This window comes from Numida meleagris, chromosome 4, assembly GCF_002078875.1.
Source record: "Numida meleagris isolate 19003 breed g44 Domestic line chromosome 4, NumMel1.0, whole genome shotgun sequence".
Lineage (NCBI taxonomy): Eukaryota > Metazoa > Chordata > Aves > Galliformes > Numididae > Numida > Numida meleagris.
This window is the reverse complement of record NC_034412.1, coordinates 57,006,462-57,033,244: the sequence shown is the minus strand read 5'-3', so window position 1 is coordinate 57,033,244 and position 26,783 is coordinate 57,006,462. Positions and strand designations below refer to the sequence as shown.

The following is a 26,783-nucleotide window of genomic DNA, read 5'->3' as shown; positions in this document are numbered from 1 at the left end:
CATGAGCTGGAAAAAGGAATTCAAAATGAAATAAAGGGCAGTTATTGATAGTGTGTGTGACTAAGAGTAGAATCTTATCTTAATTATAGACCTGTGATCCAGAATTACTGCATTGTTTGCTGATAATTAAATCAATGAAGTGATTAAAGATGTGAGCTGGTGTCGCTGAGATCAAAATCTGGCTAGTCAAGAAAGTGGTTGTTTAAAACACAGTGTTGTCAAGAGGGAAAATCCAAATTCAGTACTGTACTTATGTGATCAGCGTCATTTGGGCACTTATAACCTGACTGCATGACTATTGAGCTATCTTAGATTTTCTAAAAGTAATTTTATCCTAAGATCTTTTTGCTCCTATATTTCTACTTCTTACATATTAGCATGGCTTAAAAAAAAAAAAAAGAAAGGGAACAGAGTAATTTTTGTGGGAAAAGCTTGCTTTTTGAGGGGCTGAAAAAAAGCCCTTCTTTGTATTTATGCCTAGGTGGGTTTCTCTCCAAATGTGGATTTTCTGGAAAATCTCCACTGCAAGTGGACAAAATTTCTGTTGCAGTGTGAAAGTTTTAGGAAGATAATTATGGACAATTGAAAGCTGTGAGTACAGATGGGAAGACTTACATGACCTTAATTCCAGCTGTTGCTATTACATGGCTATAATGAAACTAATGCCATGGCATTCCTTTTAAATTGATTACACTGGAGATGAGTACAATCCTTTAAATCCTGATGTTATACCAGGTATTAGCTCTCTTAATTTCTTCTATCCCAAAGACTGATCCCTTTAGGAAATATTGTATAAAGTCAGTTATTTCTCTGGCATCTCATGACTTTAAGAACTGTTCAGCTGAGCTCATTTTAGTGCAAAGTCAGTGCCTACCTCTCACCTTTAACAGTTGGCCAATTTAAACTCTGTGAAGAGTTTATGATGATGTTAGCAGGTGCATGGGATCACGCCATTCTTGCCTGCTATGCTGGGTATGACACACGCTGTCTTTGTATGTGTGGTTTCTGATGGGAAAGTTTCTGATCTTCTGGTTTGCCAGAGGCCTGCAGATTAGTACACTCACTCACCTTCAGGTCTGTTTTCTTCACCTCAGGCAAGCAGTGTGGCTATAGGGTTGCCACTGCTGTGAGTAATAGGTATCTCTGTTTCTAAAGGGATTGTAATGTCCACATCTTGGTTCAGGACAGTGCCAGGTTCAACTTCTCTCGCTGTCCCTGTTCATCCACCTTTTTCCTGCACACTCTTCCTCTCATCTCTGGTTGGGTTCCCCACTAACCCCTCAACTGAAATCTGTGTAGGAGATATGTCAGGCTCCCAAGCAAGCTACTATTGCTTGATGGTCAGGTGGCTTCTGGGACCCTCAGCAGGCTGGGCTGTACACAGAATGCAAATTGGCCAGTGAGTTAGATGCTAGGTACAGAATTAGTGCAACTGGTAAGTGTGGTTTGTATTGTATCATTACTATCAAATATTGAAGAGAGTCACTGAACCAGGCAGCACATTCTAGTTTTTTGTCTATGACTGAAAAACTATTAAAAATCACCGCTAATCTTTACATCCTAAAGAGCTGGCAAGACAAAGGGAAAAATGTAGTCTGAAGATAGCAGTGGAAGGACTAAATTGGCAGCAGGCAGAAGAATGGTAATATTGAGCAGCAAGAAGATTCGATCTCAAACCTAATGAATGCCTTTGAACATCCCAATAGCACAATTCAGTGGCTTCAGCAAATATGAAAGAGGGAAGTTCTGTCAGACTGGATTTAAGATAACATTTTTGATGAGTCCTTTTGTCCTGTGTGAGGTGACAGCGTATTGTGTGGTGGGAGAAAGCAGGGCTGCCACACCAACCTTGCCAGGTCAATTCCAGACCCAGCTACACATCTGGACAATCGCATCCCAAGTCAGCCTCATCTGATAGTGAGCAATCTGATTGCTGTCACACATGACCTACTTCCAGAGCTTGCTTTTCTTTCGGGTCCCAGGGAAGCAGGGCGTATCTGCTGACTCTGACATCATGAGAAGCTCTTGGTAGATTGCTTTCTGGGTTCAGAGGGTTGGCTCTGCTGACATGGTGCGACATGGGAAGAAGAGGATAATGATGAGATGCAGAGTTACTCAAGATAGAATAGAAAAACAAGTCTTGTTCATCAAGGTGTAAAACAACTTCTGGATGCACAGAACAAGGAAGAGACTCCTCTGTGGCTAGATTTGTAGAAGAGTGGGAGTGTTTTGCCCTCTTCTTTTGTCTTTGGTACTATCTACTGTCAGCATGGAAAGGCCAAGGTTCAAGAGTGAAGTCCAGTTTGTCTTAGAAAATTTTACTGCATAAAGTTTTGTTAAAAAAGAAAAAGAGGATTTGAAATTGAATTAGCAAAATACCAGGTTACATTACATCAAACTAATCGTCAAACATTATCATAAAGAAAATCTTGTTTGAACAAATGCTAATATAAAGTCTGTCACAAAAATGCTGTTCACTTGAAAGAAGCAGTACTTATAGACATTGTCTGCAACAGTGGCTGTCACCATTCACCAGCTGCTAGACAAGGGCCAGGAAAACAGGCAAGATGCACTTAATCAGTGGTGAAATTAAGGGATCTGAATGTAACAGTGTCTCCTTTGAAAGGCTGCAATCAAAACAAAAAGCTTAAAATAACTATAGATGCTTCACCCAATCAGGCCCAGGTCCCACCTAGGTAATGAACAAAGTTCTAGTTGCTTTTGCTTCCGGAGTTATTACTCAGACTAAAAAGAAAACTATAAGCACTCTGGAGAAAAATGTTTATTGTTGGATTTGGGTGTGAAAGACTTTACCAGGAGATTTATGGTAAAAATATGAGCTAGGCAATTAATCTTTGCAAGTTATTATCAAAATATATCTTTCTAAATTTTTTCCTCCTATATAAGTTCTATATGAATATAAAGACTACTGCTAATAATTCAGGTTTCCAAAATAATTGTTGAAGGAAGGAGTATGTTTGAGATAGATTCATATTTGTCAGAAAACAATTCATCAGCAGAGTGAGAGTTAGGGGCCACGGCACAGAGATTTGGCAAGCATGTCTGTCCTGATAAAATACAGCAGGTTACAAAAATGAAAAAAATACGAGATTAGGTTTGAAGGTGTTAAAGACTCTGTGAGGATCACTAGAAAAGGAAAAAAAACATGGTGATGTAGCCCTAAGGCAAATCCAAAGAAGGGGAAAGTTAATGACTGTTTTCTGCTAGCACAATAATCAGGGAAGCATTTAAATTTGTGACAGGAAATATAAGTAAAAATAATCAGCGTTTTGTCTGAGGGCAAATACTTCGAATGACCAAAGGCCATGGATGGGGGAAGCAGACTTTAGAATTGAAGGAAACAAAATACTTTATTCTTTATTTCTATCTATATGTCTCATGAAAGGCAGCGGTAGCAGCTGGTAATCTGCAAATTGACAGTATAAATTCCATTTTACATATACAGTAGCTTGTTGTAGTTGATATTTGTCCACTATATTTTTTTCCATGTAACTGTCGTTCCAAATGCTTAAGTAATTCCAGATAACTGTCAGTAACAGCAAGATTTCAGCACAGTGTGTGACCATGAAATACTTTTATTTTTTTCTCTCTGCTGTATTCTTTTTACCTTAATATCACTGAAAAGTAGGCAGTTTTAATCTTGAAATTATTCTGTATGTATCAATGTCTGGCTTCATCGTAGAACAGCCAAGGTTGGAAAGAGGGGTTTGTGTTCTTGGGAAGGAATCATCTGCAAGTTTCTGTTTTACGTGCTTATTTTGGTATCAAGACTTCAACAGAACTTTGAGAACTCTGAAGACTTGGTTCTGAATCAAACTGCTTTAATGGGCTCAAACCTACAAGAAATTAAGCTTGGATGATTTTGTAAAGCATTTTTAAGGATTTTTTTTTTTCCTGTAACACATTTGACAGTTATAGGGTGTATGCATTTGATTTGCTGGGTCTTGCTGGTACAAGGAACTGCATAACTCAGTTGTGACTTCGTTGTTTCTCAATACTTCAGTGATCCTGAAGTATACCTGGCAGAATTTCATGCTCTGTTATATCACACTACATTGTCTCACACTGATCATGCAATCTTGAGACAACATTCAACCTTAAGCAGGATGTGGTTAAGCAGATACCAGTAAAGATGTCATTTGGAGATTGATTTCTTATGCTCAGAAGTTATAAAAACAAGTTCTAAACTTCCTCTTTCTGATGGCAAATCACAAAAGTGATTGGGAGTGTGTATAACTTGACATCACTGGTATCCTTGATTCTACAGAAATCTATAGCAAAGCTAAATGTTTTATCAAAAATGATGCCTACTAGAGAGGCTTGGTGCAGTACACAGCACAGCATGCTGTATCCTTTCAGTAAGCAGTCTTTAGGATGCTACATCTGGAAAATCGCTGTAGTGTGTTTCTGGAATGCTTATAAATACCCTTTGTGCCTAGTAGTAAATGGGACAGTAATCTAGTGGCACAATGATGTAGTGTGCCTTAGGTTAAATGGGGAACAGCTGAGGGAAGTCTGGCATTATATTATTAAGAGGTTGGGCTAGATTGTGTTTCTGTGGCTCCACAATCTGTGATTTTGTAACTGGATGTTTTTTTCTGAATGCTCCTTCCAGCAAAACATGCCCTTTTTTTTGTTATTAACTTGTATATTTTTTTTCAACAGATGGACAAGACATTTCACAATTCCATTTTAAGAAAGAAGTACATCCGCTCACGCTTAGTCAGAGTGAGGTATGTAAGATTCTAATGAACACATACAGATGAGATGTAGCAAAATGCTCACCAGGCATGGCTAGAGAGCTGTTGATCTGATTCAGTGTGGGGAGTCTTTTGTATGTCCAGAGCATAATCTCCAACTGAGCATAATCTTCATCTTTGGATCTTGATGCAGAAGATAAATTTCAGTCAGTCCAAACTCTATATGAGGTTGTGCTTGAATCTTCAGCAAGCATTAGCTAATAAAGCAGATATAACTTGAGCTATCTGAAAGTATTAAAAAAAAAAAGACATTTTCAAAACTGTTTTTTTTTCACAATAATGCAGATGTCATGATATCATTTTACTTTTACAATTGCTACTTTGCTAATATTGTCAATTAAAACACAAATATTGCTGTGATGGTTAGGAAGGACCCTGTCATCCTCTATTGTATCTCTACGAGCGGGCATAAGCAGATGCCTAGGGAGCAGCAGCAGCACAAGATAACTACTGCAGAGGATAATTGCTCCTCCGTGTGATACCTATCTCCAGCTATTTACCACTTGGGATTTCCTGAAGTGGTTGTGGCTTATCTTCTTGGCAACCCTTAGTAGAGATCTTTTCTGAGGACTTGTCCAATCCCGAATTCTTTGCACCTCCATCCTTTGATAAGGAGTTTCTTGTGAAAGTACCCCCTCCTTTGGATCATTTGATGACCTGTAATTCTTGTGCTGAAGGAGGTGGTGAAAGTCAGTTTCCATCCCTCCTCTCTGAGCACCTAGTGGTAGCAGACACTTCTCTTTTTGCTTCTGTACCCCCTGAGCTCTGCTCATTTTTTTTTTTTTGAAAGCTCCAGTATGCTCAGCTGTTCCTTGCAGGAGCTGTTTCTTCTTGCCTTGCTCTGAATCTCTGCTCTGCCACTTTTTGAGATGAAGAGATCAGGGAATTATGATGGTGAAATGAAGTTCTTGTTTTGCTTTATTCTCTTTTCATTTGCCACTAATACCTAGTGTTTGATCTCTCCTTGTAGTTCTTTTGTTTGTGAAATCCTAGCTTCTGCTTTTTGTTAGCTTAACTCACAGTTAGGCATATCACAAAGTCACTATTTGAATATTTCAGTGCTACTTTGGGAATGTTTTCAGATACTGACTAGAGTGTTGTAAGTGTAGACAAGATGGTTCAAGGATCAGAGAGGCCAGTATGTAAGGAGAAGTCATATCTTTCATTACTCTTTGTTCCCAAGAACAGGCTGAGGTGTTTGCTGTGATGTTTGTGATGTTGTGTGCACAACCTGTGCACACCAAATCTTATTTGCTTCTTCAAATATTTCATTTGACCTAATAAAAGATGTTATTTCTTTCTGTAAACTTCATACCTCTCTAAGTGCTTAGACTGCAAGCTTTCCTAATCAGAGTCATTCTTGTGAACTCCCTCGGAAAGCATTATTTTTGGTTCCAAATAAGCAGTGCATTAGTAAGAATATCCACCATTTACCAACAAAGACAGAATATGTCTTGATAGGTGTCTTTGGCTCTGGATCTTTGCTATATAGAGAGTGATTCAAGGTAGGCAGTACTTACCTGAGGGTTTCAAGAGGTGTGGTGTACTTGCAAGAGTTGATATGGTAATTCCAGTGTGGCACAGCACAGGAAGAGGGGTGGGGGGGAGAGGTTAAGGAACACCTTAGAAATGCAAAGCAACACCCACATTTTGATCAGATAATATCTGGAAAATAAACAGAGTAGCAGTCATGCTGAGATTGGCACTAAAGGAAAAAACAGCATGTTGGAAAGTTCATACATAGCTAGCTACTAGGTCTCAATTACAAGATCCTTGAGGCAAGGAGTGTGTTGTCTGCTCAGTTACGAAGCACTCGGCATACCGTGGTGGGCTAATGATACATAGCTGTTTCATTACCCTTCACTGGCAATGGCAATTTGTTCTGGTGCATGTTCTTTTCTGCTATCATAAGCTGATTACATGATTTGTGCATAAGTTACTCGCTTTCTGTTAATTTTATTCTTCCTTTATATAATTACAGCTGTTCCAAGCAGTGAGATGTAACTGGAGGAGCTTCTCTTTTCCTTCCCTCTTTTCTCCCAGGAGTGTCCAAGCAGATACTCTTACTTTGTATGAGGCTGCATTGGTGGAAATTAGGTTGACTAGTCTCTCTTTTTTCCTTAACTACCTTTTTGGTGGCAATGGGAGATTTTTTTCTATGTACATAAGGGTCCCTGGAAAGGTCTCTCTAGAAACCAACAGTCATCTTTCTGATGCTTCAGAAGTACTGTGTATCCACCTTCTCATTGCAAGCAAATCAGTTCCATCCCCTCCTGTTCTTGCATCGCGAATGTGGTCAGTGACTGCTTTTTAGACCCCAGGACTGTAACACTGGTCTGGCCATTTATTCACCAAAAACATCATGCCTTGTATTAGCCTAAGAAACATTTGACAATTCAGCACTTGGATTTCTTGTAACAGTCAGTTCTCTCAAAAATGTACAAAACATTCAAGCATGTATCTAATGCTTTGTTACACTGCCATTGGTAAGATGAAAACTAAGAAATGTACAAATGAGGTGAAGGTAACCAGACTGTGTTTTGTTGGTTTGTAGCCCAGATGCTGATGGTGTGGTGGCAGAAGCATTGCTCACATTCTGGTTCTCTGCCACGGACTGCAAAGAGGCGCTGCGCAGAAGAGTTGAAAGGATCTTACGAAGGGGCCTGAAAAAATACACTGGGCCCCTGCGAGTAGATGTCAGATCTTCTACTGTCTCAAGTAAGGATATCACTTCTCTCTTAAATCTAGTTATTGCTCTCTTCTGATTGATTTAACTTGATTTTGCCTTCTGATGATGTTTACCCATCAGGGTAAAGAGTGAGAGCCTCACCACAGTGTTTTGGTACATGGCAGCGCAAACAAACATGCTCCTTAGGTCTTTACATCCCTGGGGAGCCTGAAAGTGCAAAAACTATGCCCGGATGACAGTCTTTGTGAGGAAACAGCACATGCATTGGAAAAATTATTTTCTGCTGTGGGGATCAAAATTCCTTTCAAATTCCTAGCTTAAAGGAAAAGAAAGGGAGAATGTTCCTATCAGTGTGATCTCTCAGGTGAGGATCTGGCCCCTTCTTTACTAAGAAGATTGACATCTGAAGGATATGGAGGGTAACAGCACTGTTTTTAATTTAGAGATTTACCAAATGGACAGTGAAAGGCGAGTTTTCTCTTTTGTGCTTCTACAATTCTGATCTGTTAGAGAATTTTTCTGTTGACTTAGACTCTTGTCTCTGCACAAGGCTAAGCTTCATTTATTAGTTAGCGTTTTTTCTGTGAGTCAGACTTTTCAAGAATGAGTCGCTAGTCAAAAGGAAGGGACACATACTTTCTTCACTTGTTCTTGTAGTTCTTCTGCTTACTCCTAGCACAACAGTGACAGTACAGTACATGGGTACGTATACTTCCTGATAGCTTGTCCACGCTATACTACTTAAGCCAGCAAAGATGCAGGGAGGCCAGACAGCTTGGTTGAATGAACAAGAATCTTGGGATAAATCCCATGCTGGATGGATCCAGGCTTCCTCCCACTCAGAAATGATTGAGAGCAACCATTTGTTCTGCCTCCTGGTGCTTGAGATGGGCAAAATACATTGCAACAATGTAGGGAAATTCAAATATGAGCTGTCACATGCCCATTGTTTCTTGATGGGCCAACCAGTCCCATCATTGAGTTGGCTCATAATGGTAAGTGTGATCTCTTTGAACAAAAAAGCACCACTTCTCTTACTCCTTTCAGATAAAAACAGCATGTAGCCATAAACCAAAGAGACTGAAAGAGTGCTATGGTTGTTGAGTTTTTTTCTGAAGGCGGTCAGATCATGACTTAGTGAATCTTAAAACTTTAGTTTAGTTTGATGACTTGCTTAAAGGGTAAAATTGGAAGGAGTACAAAGGTGATTGTTGAAAAATAAATGTGATCTTCTTGTCAAGTTACCTGATTTGCTATTTATATTTAATCTGGTAAATGAAAGAAGTGGTTAAAAGCTCTGTTTTTGTTGACCTTGAACTGCACCAGGGCTATTACAGTAATACATTAGTTGCTAGTTAAAAAAAAAAAAAAAGCTGGTACAATTGAATCACAGTGTTTTCATTAAATACTTGGTTTCAGTAAAAGATGGCATCTCAATGTGGCTTCGATAAAGTTGTGTGATAAACCTCCTGTTGCTTTAATTGGCTGTCCCATCTTAACCATAAAACACTGACTACATAGGTCTACTACTCAGGACAGGACTAGCATTGTGCAACTGTTACACGTGATGCAAAGGAACGTAAACAATACCTTGCCATTTCTAGAAGACAACAATAAAATTTGGATCTTTCTTTGCTAATCATATTTCAGCTGTGTTATGAGTCTTAAGCAAGCTACATTTGGCAGTGCCATTTAAGAAAATGAGGTTGGCTCAAGTGGAGAGTACAGAACATAGCTCTCCTGTGCTTTCTGAGGAAATTAATGTCTCAAATACAAAGTTCATCCTTCTTCCCCACTCCTGGGAGAAGTGACCATTTACAACAGATCCTGGAAGTCCAGAGAGGTTTTGCATTTCCCATTTCTTTCTCCCTCCTAAAATATCCTATCCAACTCTAAATGAAGGAAAGCTGAGAAGCCCTAGATTGTTCCATGTTCTGCATTACTTTTCTAACTTTTGTTTCACTGTAGCTTTGATAGTTTTGCCAGCTGGAATCCTTGAGGCAATTCTAGAACTTTTTCATAATAGCTTCTAAAAAAATCATTAGATCTTACAGTGTAGTCACCTTATCAAAATATTCTAATTTGGGGGTCATGATATAGCGTAGCTTAGGTAAGTGTAGCTAACTAGTTGAAGAAATCCAGGTCAGGTACTTATTTAAATGGCATGCTAGGAAGGTCTGATAAGGAGAATGAGTAAGTCTTCCTCCCAGCATCTGATCTAATCTTGTTGTTCAACACAGTGTCTCAACTTGCACTTCACTCAAAAGTGTTTGCTTTTTGGGGATCAGATCCAGCAAACTGCCTGCAGATTTGAGATCGTCAGCTGCAGTCCAGGGCAAAAGCACAGAATAAGTTTGCCAGCCAAGGGTCTTGCTTCCCTCGTCATTCCAGAGGATGGGGAATAAAGAGCTTTGAGAATATAAGATCTAAACTCATGATGTTTAGAGATTTTTTTGGTGTTTTTTTTTGTTTGTTTGTTGTTTTTGAAAAACAAGCTGGATAGCAGTGATGTGAAAATATAGCAAGTATGAAAACGAAAGGAAAAAAGGCAAAATAACACTGTCTCTATTTTGTATAATCACTAAACAGTTAATGGTCTTTTTATAGGGCTGAAAAAAATGTTACTGGGATGTCTTCGGATGTGTTATTACTGTTTTATTATTTTTTTATTACTGAAGTCCCTGTTTTTTTGTTTAGCTCATTGTTCTTAATCCCCTAGCCAACTCTGGTGATATTTCCAGATATCAGCTATAATTCTGACAGGAAATGGGAGGTGATAGAGATTTATGCACTTGCATCCAATGGAGTTTGTCCATTTAAATATTTTTCAGTGGAGAATCAAATAAAATCCTTACTTTTCTGAAGAGCCATGGAAAGACAGCAGTATGAGATGTCAGGTCATGACTGATTAAGAAACCCCCAAGTTAGAGCTTGCTTTTCCATTGGCTCTGAAAGAAGGTGTTACAGTTTGTCCTCTCAACAGTTTTGGCACCAAAGAGATAAGGCTGTTCTGTTTTTTTTTCCCCAGGATTTCCTGGTTAGGAGTAGAGTCACCTCACAGCCTGCATCCCTGTTAGGCAAAGTATAGAGCAGCTTGCAAGCCTATTTCCCCTTGCCAGGTAGGTTGGAAGTCTCTCAGAAAGTGTTTTTGGGAATGTACGCTTGACGTCAGAAAGAAACTGGTTGCAAGATCACTGGCATTGTTCAAAGTGAGTAGGAAGTATTCCCGTCCATCATGCAGCCAAGGGTTTTGACCATGAACAATGAGTCATGAATTGGTTTTGATCAACAAGTCAACTGTTATTATTTCTATTTATCTGGCATCAGGGACTTACTAAAGCTCCATGCAAAGTACAGAGCCTAGGAAATAGATTCTTTCTTCTTTATCATAAAGTCGTCTTTGGGAGATATGCAGATGAGTGTCTGACCTGAATTACTGAATAATGTTTAATCAAGTTGTAGCTCAAAGAATATATCTGGCAATCTGCTTTTTTTGTACTTGGTATCTGTACAACCTCCAACATCATCCTGGGGTAGTGGAACAGGATGTGCATCAACACATTGAGAAATACAGCAGAGATCCAACATTCCCCCACTTTGATGATGTTACCTTGGCACAAGGTGATATATTTCAGTGTTTGCAGGAGTTTACAGAGCCTGACTGAAATAGGAGACACTGAAATGTGTTTTAAAATGAGTATTTTGCAGAAACTGAGCCATGCATTGAAAAAACTTGGGGTCTGAAACAGTTCTCAGCCGCTTGAGTGGTGGGTTCTCCTGCATGTGTAAGGGAAGGAGTCGGTACTTGAGACAGAGTGGGTAGGTCAGCAGCAGCTGTTAGCCCTGGCTGGGTAGTGACAGTGTAGCTCACGGTCTTGCTCCTGTAATGTGACTTTGCAGCCTCTGTTCATGCCAGGCTTACATCTCGCCCTTCACAGTGACAAACAGGACTACAAAGCCATTGCTGAGACTGGAATATGAATTTAAAGTAGAATTTTAAACACTATGAGACTCCTTTCTTTTAACTCAAACTAAAGTTCCTATGGTTTCATGGCTCAATGTAGCTAACTGAAAAACATAAGAAAAATGTATTTTACTTGATAGCAGTGAAGTTGTTACTTTAGTTTGGATGGGATGAAATGAACATATGGTGTACTGGAGATGCCATAGGGCATGACTTGTAAAGGAGGATTCCAGCTTATGTTATTGGTTAATGAATCCTCTGGTCCAAAAGCACATACGTTTTGCCATGCACGTGGCTTCAGTGAATGTCTCACAACACACGGCATGTTATTTACACACAGGAGGGATATTAATGAACTAAGGAATCATTCATCCTTTGTAAGAAGAAGATTATTATCAATTTTGGACCTATAAATTTCAGTGAAAGACAGGCTATTCTCCTAATCAGAAAATGGAGAATAATTAAGATGGAGTTGAAGGCAGTGATGAGGGAAAGTCACAGATATTAGGTCAGGTCTTGTGGACATGAGCAGGGAGGGAAGGGCAGAGTTACAGAGACAATCAGACGTACAAAGCTTTTGTCTTGTCCCTACCAGGTTAACTCTCCCCTGCTGAAGGAATGAGAGTTGCATCACCTGTTTCTAAGTTATGCTTGCTACTTCCACAAGGGTGCTTAACTCTAAGGAGATAATTCCTGTTGAGACAACAGGGAATATATAGTAATGTCGGTAGGAGTGTGTTTTAGGTTATCTGCACAATGTATCCACAGAAGAGCAAGTCTTTACTGCTGAGCCCAAAGCACTCGTGTTTTGTCGTATTTCAGGAAACTGCTGCATTTCCGTTCATTTACGGTTTTTGGAACGCAGTTGAGTCTATCACTCTGAAGGACTGATCTAATTCCTATCTCATCCCAGTACCCCGGGCCTTCGTGGTCTTTGAAATAATTGAAGAGCATTAGGGTAGAGATATTAGAATCATAGAATCACCAAGGTTGGAAAAGACCTCCGAGATCATCCAGTCCAACCATACACCTACCACCAATATTTCCCCACTAAAACATGTCCCCTAGTACAACATCTGAACGTTCCTTGAACACCTCCAGGGACTCCACCACCTCCCTGGGCAGCCCATTCCTGTGCCTGACCACTGTTTCAGAGAAGAAATTTTTCCTAACATCCAACCTGAATCTCCCCTGGGGCAACTTGAGGCCATTCCATCTAATCCTATTGCTAGTTACACAGGAGAAGAGGCCAACCCCCCCCTCGCCGCAACCTCCTTTCAGGCAGCTGTAGAAAGTTATAAGGTCTCCCCTGAACCTCCTCTTTTCCACACTGAACAGTCCAGTTCCCTCAGCCGCTCCCCGAAAGACTTGTGCACCAGACTCCTCACCAGCTCAATTGTCATTCTCTGGACACACTCCAGGGCCTTGATATCTTTCCTGTAATGAGCTCCCTCTGGATTATCAATCCCTCTGACTGCACTGTGGGATAGTTTCATACTGTGGCACTATTTTTCAGCTGCCCAAGTTGGTGACCTACTGAAGCTTACCAAATTTCCTTTTTTGGCTACGTGTACCACTGTTACCCTGAATAATGCCAAAATACGTGAGCCCACTGTTCTGATGCATCTAAGAATTATGTAATTCCTTGTCTTTTTGAGGGAGTTTTGCTGTTGAAGTGACGAATAGCAGTAGAAGCAGCATCAGCATGTTTCTACTGTCAGTCGTGCTGCACTCTGATGCATTACAAAGCTTTGCTTCAAAGGAACGTTCAGGAAGGAGCTTTGCTTCAAAGGAACGTTCAGGAAGGTGGAATTAGTACTGAAGCACATGCTTTTCTTATTATTTTTTTTCACATTTATAATCATCTCCTCTGTTCATTACCCCATTTAAGATAATCCCTACCTTGCCTTTTCTGTGGGAGAAAACAATGTATGCAAGTAAGATGTGGGAACTTGGTGTAATAGAGCACGGACCACAAGGTTTACCTTTGAAACTAGTGGCTACATTATGGCATGTAGAAAACTGCAGTTGGAAACCTTTAAATTAATTCTTGTGGAAATTCACACCTGTGAAAATAAAGTAATTGTCCTGGTAGAGCTGTATCAGATTCTTGAAACAGCTTTCTTATCTCTTTGATTTTGCAGGTCTCTCTGACCCTTTCCACACTGAAAACACATGATGTCCTCTAGTAATGCATTTGCTTTCCTTGTTTAAACTTCTTCAGTGTAATGTCTGCCCCATTTGTTTCACTCAGGGTTCTGGTTCTTATTTTCGTTTTGATGTAAATGTTGGTCTCCATGACTGAAATTAAGTGAGGCAGTGGACACAAGATTGACTTTTCTGATGCTGTAATGCTGGTGTTACTTAGAGACATAACAAAGCAAGCACGTTTTATTTTCTGTAGGAATCTTTGAATCTCTTTGAGAGGAGTAGTTACGTTCACTCTCCAGTCAAGTATGAACCTGTAAACATTTAGATGGTTGTGAAATAGATCCACAGGCTTTGGACACTGAACTCCTTTAGAAATCCTGGCCTTAACTGGCTATTGTTTGTATGCAGTTACCAATATCAAGCTGCCTTCCTGCTTTTGCTTACTCCCCTTTTCCTTCCATGCTCACTCAAACATGTGTATTCAGGAGTAAATATAAGAATAATCTTAATTGTACCAGGTCACTTTTCTCATTCATATGAAATTGAGACCAATAACTTCCATGTGTTCAAAGATTACTGAGTTAACTATATACACAAAATAACGATATTAACTGATAATCCAGTTGGAGAAAAGGGCCCCCTTTTGAAAGATGATTTCTCTAAGCCATATTTCAGTAGATTGCTGTGATTTTAATTTAAGCATGGGTTTTCTCTTATAAGTTGAGCAAGCTTTAATTTAATAGCGAGTTCCACTTGGCAGGTAGGCAATGCATGTTCAAGTTGAACTTGTTCTTGTTTACAGTGGAAGACTGAACCCTGTTTTCCTAAATGCATTACAAATAACTATTTTTTCAGCTGTATGTGGTTGGGATGTGATATGAGGTTTTAATTGTTACTAATTGATGCTTTTTCTTGGTAGTACAAACAACTAGGGCCAACTAGTAAATGAGCAGGGTGCAGAAATCATCTCGTGCCTTGCGAAGCACAGCTTGCAGCATGCTGGCTGGCACAATCTGAACCGATGTGCTGTTGGCTAGGCCAGAAATGTCAGGTAACAAACAAAGGCAAAAGCTGTCTATGAGGTGAGACAGCAAGCAACTGTTTTTTTTTTTCCAGAAGCATCATGCACCTCACAGTGTTTCTGCTTTTGATGGTACCTACTGTAGGTTCAGCTTATCTGAAAATTATGTCAAATCAGATTTCCAAAAGTGTTACATGTGCTCTGAGTTTGGGATCATGGTTTTGAGTCCTGGGTCTTCAACTCCTTAGCTTAATCTGTGTGATGTGTTCCCAGGTTTGCTGCTACCTGCTTTTGCCTCCTAAGGACTCTCTTTATTTTGTGGAGGTTCTTTGGTTTGTTTTTGTTTTCTGTGGTGTTTTCTTTGGTACCCCCATTCCAGCTCTCAGTGTGAGACAGACGGTCAGGGCACTGTATCTGACAGATCTCTAAAGTAAAGCAGTGACCCTACCCTGATGAATACAGCATTAAATTTATGGGCAGATGTCAGTGCACTTTTACTTTAGCAGTGGGTGGAAAAAGGAGTACATAAAGTGCATAGTCTTGATAAAATATGCTAAAATTCAGAGCTGTACCACGTCCTGTTTAAGATTCACAGTGTGTATGTGGAAACGTTGTTTCTCTAAATACGTCTAGGATTGTCTGTCTGGAAGCAATGGATAGGCCTCAGAGCAGAATTTTGCCCACGTGAGGTTTTCAGGTGCATCATAAAAGCAAATAGAGATGTAGACAGATGCCTTGCTGAACAGCTGTGTGACTCATAGCAAAACTTGGTGTAGTGAGAACATGCCAACCGAATTGCTTCCAGCACTGTGCTTCAACAAGCTGGTTGCTTCTTTTGTCTTCTTGATTAGCTTTGCAACATAATATAAGTATTAATAATTGACTTCAGGCTTGATAATTAGGCATTATGAGTTAAATGTCTCTCCACCCAGAGAGGAGTTAGAAAAAAATAATAATTTAAAAAAATCAGTATTGCATTTGAAGGCAAAAGATGTGCTTTCACTGTTTATTACACTTGTTGGTTTATTTCCATTTTCCAGCTTTACAATATTAGAATGACCCAAATGCTGAATAGTACAAAATAGTATGGATTTCCAGGAAAATACTGGATGCTTACCAGAGTTGAAATAAATTACTAGGGCCAGATTTTTTCAAAGAACTTCTTGCTAGTATCACCACATAGATGAATCAGCCAGATCTTTAGTGTGGCTCTCCACCCATTTTTTCCTTACTTTTTAACTTAATAAAATTTGCAACACTGCTGAACCTCTCTGCTGGTGTAACTTCTACTATCTGGTATTATTACACTCTGATTTAAGGAATCTTTGCAACAAACAACAATACTATCCAAGGAAATAAATGAAATATAGCCAGCATTTCCGAAGCCCAGAAGTACCTGTACTTGAGTGTTGTCTCCGTTCTCTGTCACAGCAGTTAAGTGCAAGTAAGCACTTGTACTGACAGGAGACCTCACAAGTTGTTGCTTGCCCGCCAGTAAACCTTATCTGGCTTTATTATATGAAGGGTGAATAAAACTGTGTCACTATCTAAACTTTCAATTATAACTCACCTCCCTTTTTCATGAAATGAAGCAGTGATTGCATGCACTTATGTTTGCTCTGCCACTGGCTTTGCTCTGTAACGTTCCCTGCAATCACGGTGTATGCGCACTACAGTTCTGTTGGTTTTCTTTTTATATCATAATCTGCTTAATGTCATATTAAGATTGAGTATCTGTCTAGTAATAGCGGATTGCAAAGATGCGTACCAGGAAGAGTGTCAAGTGCACAAGCAAAACGCAAGTGATAAGAGCACAGTAGTCAAAAGTATGACATAGAGCCCTTTGTATTCAAAAGAAATTATTTATCCTCGTTGGCATGGTTTGGGATCAAAGCTAGGATGTTATTCTATGTAGCTGCAAAGAGAAAATAAAAATGGAGAAGGTGGATAAGGTCAGAGATCTGCTGAGAAAGGCTATCTTATCTGCAGGCTGTGAAGTTGTGGGTACTGTACAAGAACCTCTGGACAGTTTAACAGTGGTATTAAAAGTGTGATTATCTTCTAGATTGCCTGCACCTGGAATGGTAGTTCTAGTGAAAAGGAGTGCTGTGTAAGCAGGTGGAGAGACTGATATCTTGAGCCCAGGCTCATCAGTAACAGCCAAAGTGTATTGTATTGTCACACACCCAGAGCAGCTCTGTGGTCTGGACCTCCGAGGATATTGACTGGCTGGAGTACAGCAGATTGCACCACAGAGGGGGTGCGACAGCCAAAGTGAGGACATAACCACATATGAGCTGTACTGGCTTCTATTGCAGCCTACCTCTGCCTCTTGCACCACGCAGCACTCAAGTAGCCACAAGGGCTGAATGACTGTGGAGATGATAAACCTTGCCTGTGCTTTCCTAACTTTACCCTGACTTTTTTTTTGTTTCAGATGTGGAGAAGAGAAGAGCAGAAGCAATCTTCAATGACAGTAAGTGAGGACTTTCTGAGCTTGAGAAACTTCTGGTTATTGTAATTAGTATTAAGACTCTCCAAGCACTTCTGGCTCTTAAAGACCTTTTCTCTTCCCTCTTGTCAAATGAATATGTCCTTGCGCTTTACACATGAGAAAATCCTGCTTAGATGAGGAGTCTTAGTGATAGGGAAGCCTTTTGCTAGTGCCTTCTGGGATACTTAGGAAAACTCTCGTTACTGACGAAAACAATCAGTGTAAATGGGGTGCAAATCCTTTCTAGGAAAAGTCCTCACCCACCTCTGAGTTCCATCAATTTTTCTGTAGTGAGATGTTCATCCTGTTAAAATAACAGCAGTTTAGGGAAAGCTCTTTAGAAATCCCCGGGTTTGTGCCGAGAGAAGAGGTGTGGGTCCTGCCGCATCACTACAGATGGCCACGGCACTCTCCTGCCTTCAGCAGCATCAGTGTGGAAGGTGGAGGGTGCATCTTACATGTAAAACCTGCTATCTAGGAAATGGGTGACTTAGCAAACAAGAGCTGAGCACTGTGGTGTTCAGGACATTTGCTTATTTTCTGTCTTTGGACTTGTAGACAGTAAGCCGTAGTTTGACATCAAAGCTAAAAAGTTTGGATAATCCTAGGTTAAGAAATTCAGATAACTTCTAGGTGTAGGCAGTAAAAAACTGAGTGAACAGTGAGGACTTCCAATAAAGAAAGAAACTTAATTGTTTGGTCTAACTGACTACTTTAACATCTAGCACAGCAGCTAGCTGAGAGGTTTATGAGAATGTGATGAAGGCAAGTGAGTCCTTATCAGAGATTTGAGCAGGTTACACTTAAAAGCAATCTCTATTAAAAATGGATTAAAACACGTACTTAAATGAAATACTTAGTCACATCTAATCCTATGTGCATAGGGCTGATACCCAGTCCTCTCTGCATCTTGGAGAGACTGCAGACTCTATTTCATATATGCTTGTCTTTGATGTTGTAGCACAACAATTCATCTCCTATTGTTTTTCCAAACATGCTCTAAGTGACAAGGTTTACACCTGACACTTTAAGGATGGCAGCCAGGCAGAGACCTGTAATACACCCTGTGAATGCAAAGTGCCACAAAAGCTGGTAGGAATGGGCACATGCCAAGGAGTTTGAAACGGTGGCTTTCTGTGTGCTCATGGAAACTGTGAGATTGGAATTTTCTCTTGTGTGTATTGGCAGTAAGGAAGGACAATGAGAAAATTAGAGAAGTTAAGTCAGTCTCTGATTATAATGAAAATATTGTGGCTTTGGGATGACTAGTAGCACAAAAAATAGTTACGGAAATGTAAGACAGTGTGATCAGTCTTCTACAGATACTGTTGTAGGGGTTGAGTTGAGGTAGTCTGTTTTAAAGATGCTTAAGCTTTCAGGGACAAAGTCAGCTTATTTAGTGATTGAAAAGTCCTAGAAAGACATCTTCAAATGGGTTGCAAGTAATGGAAGATGAAATAACGTTGCTTTTTGGGTCGATTTTCAGTTCTGGTGTTTCTGGGTTCCTGAGGGAACTATGAGTTTTTCCTTGTGTTTTTAACATTGAGCATGCAGGTAGTTGATAGCATTGTGTAGGTCTAGACCCAGAAATTGAAGATTACCAGTACTTTTCGGGAGAAAAACATGCTAGTATAGACAATCTCATCAGGTATGGTATATTCTCCCATTTTCCTTTCACATGGGAAGTTTTGGACAAGTAGCTATATCTTTACATGCCACTGATTTCCTTCATTGCAGTTTTAAATCTCATCACAGTGCAGACCTTACACTGTCCCCACAAGCTTCTAGATATTGTGTGATGTTTTCCAAATTTACAAACAGCTTTCAGTCTGCTCAGTTATTGCTGCTGCTTTTGACTGTGAGGTACTGTTAACATCACCTTGTGCAGATCCTAGCAGGAAGGGGCAGAGGTTACACTCTGTGTGGCTCCAGTGTTTCCCTTCTGAGGACTTCAACGGCCTGGAGCTGGCAGCTCTTTAGTGAGGTACTGCGGTTTCCACATTGTCCCCCCTCTGGGTCACTGTCTGAGGGAGACAGACAGTGCAGTAGTTTGGATTGTATTATCACTATGCCAATAATTCTTAACTCTGTCTCTTTTTCGATCGATTGGGATAGTCCTATATCTCTGCTTTCCTAATGTCTAGCTGAAATCAGGGCCTGGATGAAAGCTAGTGAGTCTTGGTCCAGGTAAGATGAATTTGACACTGATTGAATGGGAGAAAAAAGCTGAAGCAGCTCCCTCAGTTGAGAAAGTTTCTAAAGCTACTGGGGAGCTTCAGCTGTTCCTGAATGTCTGTTTTGTCGCTGAAACCATAGATATTTTCATTCCTCTTTGGGTTTGGAGGATAATATTTCATGGATGCACACCATGCTAGAGGTATCCATGTTTGTTTGTTTGTTTTATCTCTGGCTTGGATTGGCATGTTGCTCTTTGCCTGAAGCGGCACTCAAGGTTTGTTTGCAAATTGCCATTTGTGCAATGCACAATGTGCGATTGCCTGGTTCCAAGCAACGACTTACTTATGTACTCTGCATGCATGCTTAGTAAAAACCAAGGGCTTGGACCATTGCCATCATTCATGTTTTATCCTAGTGACAAATCACCTGGAATGTTTGAGTTGGCAATTCCCTAGATTTGGGAATTGTCCTGTTTGTATGGTGAAGGGTTTTGATTCTTGATTTGGGCTGTTGATGCACCTCAGCCGGAATGGTTGACCATCATGATTAACCATGATAGTCAGTTGTTCATTCAGGCTTCTAACAGAATGGGTTGTGCATGAGGATCTCTGTTTTGGGGACTGGTGGAAGGTATGTTTTCAAATTGATGGTACAGTGTTGGAGAACCTAGTAGTGTGTGATTTTTAAATCTGTTTTCCACAGTACCTACAGCCACTGGCAGGCATGTTTACTAAACAGAGGAGAAACTAATACGTTTTTTTTTTTCTTTCTGACAGTCTGCGGGTTACGGCAGAATAGATCAGTCAAGTCGATAGCAAAAGCAACGTCCTTGCGAATAGTTGGTGGATTGTCTTCTGCAGAGACTGGAGACTGGCCATGGCAAGCTAGTTTGCAGTACAATAATGTCCATCGCTGTGGTGCAACACTCATCAGCAATACATGGCTTGTATCTGCCGCTCACTGCTTCAGAGAGTAAGTTCCCAGCTTAGAGAGAATCTGCAGAGAGACTCTTTCCAGGAGAAAATTTTCTGCCTTGAAGAGGGAAAAATCAGGGTTGGGCAGGCCCATCACTTGTCTATTTCAGTGAAGTATTAAAGACAGAAAAAGCAATTGTACAAAGTGGGAATATATGCCATTTAGCATATTCAGCAAAAAAGTGCAAAAAAAAAAAAAAAGTAATCTGATTGAAATAATAGAGTGTTTGTTTCCTGTTGCACAAAATGTTTCTAAAGGTGCTCTTTCACATTGCAATTAGGTTGCTGCTGCTGCAGGCTGCTACCAGAAGTTATAAGCCCAGATTTCTACCTTTCCATTCAGCCGTGCACTCTTAGAACTTTTTGTTTCAGGTGCGGCCATTGTGAAGCTGCAGGGCATGTAAGATGAAACAGCTCTTTGAGTGAATTATTAACATCCAGAAAGAGTAAAGAAGATGAATTTTCTAGCAGAAGAGCTTTTTGGACTGATTATACACACCCTATGGCTAAACAGTGGCTAGATCAGGAATGAGAAGTTGGAGGGAGAAGGAGACCATGGTTGAGAACTGAATGCAATATTGCCCTCTTCTAGAAGCAGCCCATGATTACGTGGGGCACAGTGTTATGGGAAGTGACAGATGCCTTAAGAATCTAGTAGGGAACTGGCTTGAAGGCGTTATAAGATAAAGGTTCTTGACAAGTTTAATCTCCTGAGTACATGTATTTACAGCTAAATATTGACAGCACTCTCACCTTTTTCAGAATGAGTCACCCTCACAAGTGGACTGCTACTTTTGGAGCTCTTTTGAAACCACCAACCTTGAAACGATCAGTCAAGACTATTATTATTCATGAACAGTACCGCTACCCAGAGCATGATTATGACATTGCACTTGTGAAGCTCTCTAAACAAGTTGAGTTTACGAGTAACATACACCGTGTTTGTCTGCCTGAGCCATCTCAGACTTTTCCATATAATATTTATGCTGTCATCACAGGCTGGGGAGCACTTACCAATGACGGTGAGTCCCAAGTCTGCCAGGCAACCCATGTATTGCACGAACCATAGTGCTGATCTGCTACTGAATAGGTATCAGTTGTGTTGCTGTATGTTGTATGGCAGCAAGCCGAATTTTTTAGTCTATAAGCAATAGATTTGTTCAGATTTGTGAGCAGAAGTTTCTTGCTCAAAAATTAGACTTGACAGGGAGAAAGGTACTATCCACTTAAGCAGAAAATAGCAGAAATATCCTCTTTTTTTTCCAGCCTTTCTATTTTATACTGTAGATACTTGAGACAGGTAGTCAAGGCATGCATGTGTTAATGGAGGACCTAAGAAAATATTCTCACCTTGAGCCAGAAGCTACAGAGAGCTGTGCAAGCTTTCAAGAAAATGTGCACAGTGAGCTGCATATGATCACTTGCCCAGACTCAGACATATCAGGCCAAGCTGTGAGTACATTCAGCAATAGGACCAAGATGTCCTGATCTCATATCATCTGCCCAAATGGATAGGTAATTTGTGTTCCATGGTATTAGATGGAACTTTGTACAATACAGTGTTACACTTTGGGCACTGTGTACCATGCAATCATTAGTTCTGTCTTAGTATTACAGTTTCTAAGTGGCACTATGAGTACATACATTTTCCTTAAGGGCCCAACCTAGAGAGAGTAAGAAGCAACAACTCCATATTATACCAAATTAAGCTGGTGCTTCATAAGAGAACATTAAATGCAATTCTGTTAATGCCTGAACTATTCTTTCCCTCAGGTCCGACTCCTAATGCTCTTCAGGAAGCAACAGTGAAACTTATAGACTCAGACACTTGCAACAGAAAAGAAGTGTATGATGGGGACATAACACCCAGGATGTTGTGTGCTGGATACTTGGAAGGAGGAGTAGATGCTTGTCAGGTAACCATAGCTGAAAATTAGAAACTATTTTAATGCTGATGCCAGTATTTGGCTGACCAAATCTTCACTAACAGTATATTAGTCCTTTAAATAGGCTCTGTTCAGACAGGAATTGAGATGTAAAATGAAATAGCATTTCTTAAAATTATCTAGCGCATAAAACCCATACTGAAAGAGCTAAATTAGTATAATACTCAGAACTTAAACCTTTCATGACACGAGATGAAATTATTATTCTGTAACTCAAAATAGCTGCTATAAGCCCAACTGCTTCTCATACTATCTTCTATGAAATCTAACCGTTTTACAAAAATAGCACTTGTATCCTGCATATTGATGATTCCTCCTTCGCTGTTGCCATTGTACACCAGACCTTTGCTTGCTGGACAGGTTTTTCTTTATACTATAGACTGCTCTGCCAGTGTATGTGTGCTTGATTCCAGCAAACTACTTTGCAGGGGCCGAGCATGACAATTAATTAAAAACCGTGTGTCTGCAGATATGACTACTGATGTTGCGTGAGATGGCACAGACAGAATGAATTGCTGTGCACTGTAACTATACCAGGTTTGAACCTGAAGGATTGTTGACCTATTTTTTTCAAAGTGTACAAACAGACATTGGCAAAGATATTAAATGCTGAAACAGTGAATGTGAGCTAAAAATTAAATATCTCAAGTGGCCAAGACCAGACATCATACAGTTGTGAAAGAAGAATTTTTAAGATGTTGCAATTAAGTTGCTAGCAAAAGTGTACAATCACACACTGAAATTAAAGTATGGACAATATCATCTTGTAACAGATCTCTGCTATGATATTTGGTAGTAGGCTTTGATCAGTGCAAAGAAAAATTGTGTGAAACAGAATTCCAAGAAAGCTAGGCTTAAACTGAATGATAGGGATACCTGTGGGGTACAGACTTGCAAATGTTTCAAAGAAATGGTTATGTTCAAACAAAAATATTTCCATAGGAATAACTTCTAAAAAGGCAACTGCTATTAATGTTACTTACAAAGAATACACTTGTAAGTGCTGGTTCAAAACAGACCCCTTCCAGAATCTCAACCCTATGGATTTAAGGAAAACTGCTTGCAGGTAAGTCCTGGAGATCTAATTCCTCTGTTCCTATCCTACTCAGCATTGAAGAGACCTGAACAGAAGGGTGCAACTACTGTGTATTTCAGTAATGCATTTTGATGGATGATAGTAATTTGTTCTGTTGTATGACGTTTGCTTTTAACCCTGAAAGATTTCCACTGAACTGTTATTACCACATCATTCTATTAACAGTATCTGAATTCAGCCTTTGAGAGTGACTAATGTCTTAAGGAGATATTATCTAATTAGAAGACCAATTTTCTGATGAAATCCTTTTTGAAATGTTATTGCTGCAAGTGACTAAAAGAGTTTGCTGAAAGCATAGTGGCTACTGTAAAAACAAACAAAAAAACGACTTTGTATGAGGAGAAGACAAGGCAGCATGAGGAATGCTTCACAAAACGAGAAGGGGATTTTTTGTTTGCTTGATTTTTAATAAAAGGATACTGTACGGTCACAGACAGGTCAAAAGAGTTCATGGCAAACAGGAAATAGCCACTGACTGCAGATGCAAATTTCATAAACGGCCTGGATTCTGCATAAATGGCAGCTCTTGAAATACTGCTTGCTTTTCTCTTTTATTGGATGCACCACACCCTCTTGTCTATGAAAAGAATTATAGTTTCCCTTCTGATCAGTTAAATATTCTTTTTTTTTTTCCTCCTCTTTCTCTAGGGAGACTCAGGGGGACCACTGGTTACTCCAGATTCTAGACTGATGTGGTACCTCGTGGGAATAGTGAGCTGGGGAGATGAATGTGCCAAACCAAATAAACCTGGAGTTTACACACGAGTGACTTATTTCCGTGACTGGATTACCTCAAAAACTGGCATCTAATTCCAAAATCAAAGATGGATAAAATTACATAGGTTACATGTAACTCATAATTGTCTGTAATTGTGAAAGGTTATTTTTTTAGCGTATGTATTCCTATTAGTTTTGGTCAAAGCAAGTTTTGCCTGCAGCAAGCACTATCTTTGCTGTCAGAGATCCTAAGTCCTTGTGAATTTATACTAAACACATGAGATTGCCTTCCTCATCTTTGAGCTTTGAAGAGTTCTCATTTTTATCAGAAATTATAAATGGGTGTTATTAAACTAACATTTAAAAGCTAGCAATTTACCTCCTGTATAAACATAAACATTTTTCAGGAAAGAAGAAATTTTTTTTCAGCTATGGCTGAGGTCTGAAGATGTCCACACTCTAAGCATAGAGGAAGCTGAACCTTCTTCCTCCAGTGAAGCAAATATGTCACAGCTGTGTTTCTAGGAAAGTGAACCCTTGATTTTTATTCTTGTTAGAGATCATCATCTGCACAGACTGCATCTGAGACCCTGGATACTCACCCTGCTCAGTGGTCTTGATAGCTAACAGTGGATCCGCCAGGACTGGGGGTATGTCCTAACTAAGGAAGAGGAGGATTTCTGTGCTTGCACTTAGTTCGAAGGGAAAAGACAGAAGTTTGATGTTCTTGTTATAAAGCACATCTTTTTAACACAAAATTTTTGGTAGATTTTATGAAGTTCAAGTTACTCAAGAACGCTGTTGTAAAAGTGCTGTATCACAACACTGTGCTGCTATGTCTGGAGCAACGCCCTTCTCCACAGACTCTGTTCAATTCACAACATGCTAATGACACAGAAACACTAGCTTTACCAAAATTTATTTGTAATGTGTGACCCCACGAACAAGCTCACTGGAATGCAACCCAGCATTTAAATTAATGCTAAAGGAAAAAGTAAGGACTCACCACAAATCATCTGGGAACTTCCTTTTTACTTCAAGTCAAGAAATAGTGTGCTTTTCCAAGGGCATGCCAGCCAGTAGAAGTCATCTTACTGCAAAGAAAATAGTGATAAACCATCTTGCTTCACTGATGGATTAATTTCTGCCATGAATAAATATGATCCTGTCTTATGAGTCTGAAGGGCAACTTCATATTAAAGAACAGTCCAGATGAAAACTTCAGAGTAAACACTATCCTTATACGCAGATTAAGCACTTCTCCTACCTCTGTGCATGACATCTAGTAGATTGCTGGTGGAATGGAGTCCAGTGACATGACTATTGCTGTTCCCTACAGCCCAGGCCTTCAATATATGGAACCAAAATGTCAATCCAGTACTGTCTCCTTCTGCTGTCTTTGAATGGCCACAGGACTGCTTTTAGGCTGTGAATACAGGACTCACGAGAGTCTGTACAAGACATGAAAGAAGCTGCAAACCCCACAACTAAACTTAAAACAACTGAAAATCTCTCCAGAGCATCTCACCTCCTCTTCTGCTCAGGATTGGGTCACTCCTCAGCCTTTCTACTGTGCAAGCTCTGTAATAATCAGAATTCATGGGGATAGGATGCTTAGCATTTCCTGAAAACTCAAACCTTGAATGAAAATGTACACATGGATGGGAAAACCTATGTTGAAGCCTTAAAGGGGTGGGAGAGAGATTGCCTTATTTTTCAGCTCCTTCCAGTCTTTTTTCCTTATCTTTTGAATTTTATTTAAAAAAAAAAACAAACATCAAAAATGAAGATGCCTTGTCTCAGAAAGAATTGAAGGTTTTAGTTTAGCTTTGCTTTTGAAATAATAGTATCTTTCTTCCAATTTTCCATGTTCATTTAAAAATGAAAAGGATCTTGGGACAGTTAGGAGGATAGTCAGATGCAGCAAATGTGTTTCCTTAATTTATTGATGAAGTTTGTAATTTATGCACTTTTGAGTTGCTGCTATTTTTAAACTAAGAATTTACTCTGGGCTAAATAGAAACTGTAGAGTTTGGGATTAGGTCACTTGGGAACACTGTTTTCTTGTAGTGTTCAGGTGCCACTTCTGTAAGAGAATGGGAAAAAAGAAATTACACCTAGTTTTTTGTGCCTCTTATTGTTTTGAAGCTGAATGCCCTTCCTTATAATCAACAGATGAATTGCAATTGAAAGTAAATTGCAGTTCACTTTCACAGAGAGGTAAGGCTTTGTTTTCCACTTAAATCTATCTTTTTGCCTACCAGATGGAAGGGCAACAATAACGGGGCAAGGCCCAGGTTATCTATAATCCATATAAACTGGTTCCTACCTCACACTGAAAGTAACATGTATTTAATACCTTTAAAATGAGAAAGGCAGCCTTTATTTCAGATTTTATTGTGAGAGGCCAAACAGCCAAGAGGCGTGTGGGAGAATGTCTACCTTACTCAGGGAGTCCTGAGCCAGCCAGATGCACTTTTCTTCACAAACTTTTAACAAACTGTCTGGCCTGGGTTTGTCTTATACTCCATGTCAGTGTTTTATTTATGAAAACTCTGTTTTCTGCAGTAGAATTAAAAAAAAAAAAAAAAGACTATTGTGTGATTAAGGAAAAAGATTTTTAAAAACCTTTTATTATTGTTAAGATATAGTAAGGATTTGAATGATATAAAGGTAACATATTTCATAACATTAAATATATTTAAAAACAATTGCTCCTTTTTTGTCCTTTCTTCTTTAATATTAGCTATGCTGAAATGTGTGATTGATTAA

The 26,783-nt window shown here is 39.6% G+C and overlaps 1 protein-coding gene across 5 annotated transcripts in view; it reads left to right on the top strand.

The window, feature by feature from the left end:
* Window positions 1-26,722, top strand: part of LOC110397989 (transmembrane protease serine 11E-like) — a 46,750-nt gene extending 20,028 nt beyond the window's left edge. For all 5 annotated transcript variants that reach the window (XM_021395122.1, XM_021395124.1, XM_021395123.1 and 2 more), the window contains 7 exons: window positions 4,687-4,754; window positions 7,336-7,499; window positions 17,044-17,082; window positions 20,055-20,250; window positions 21,015-21,274; window positions 22,026-22,168; window positions 23,943-26,722. In XM_021395122.1, the coding sequence (XP_021250797.1) occupies window positions 4,687-4,754; window positions 7,336-7,499; window positions 17,044-17,082; window positions 20,055-20,250; window positions 21,015-21,274; window positions 22,026-22,168; window positions 23,943-24,104 (1,032 nt within the window). In that variant the 3' untranslated portion in view covers window positions 24,105-26,722. The remainder of the gene's footprint in view (window positions 1-4,686; window positions 4,755-7,335; window positions 7,500-17,043; window positions 17,083-20,054; window positions 20,251-21,014; window positions 21,275-22,025; window positions 22,169-23,942) is intronic.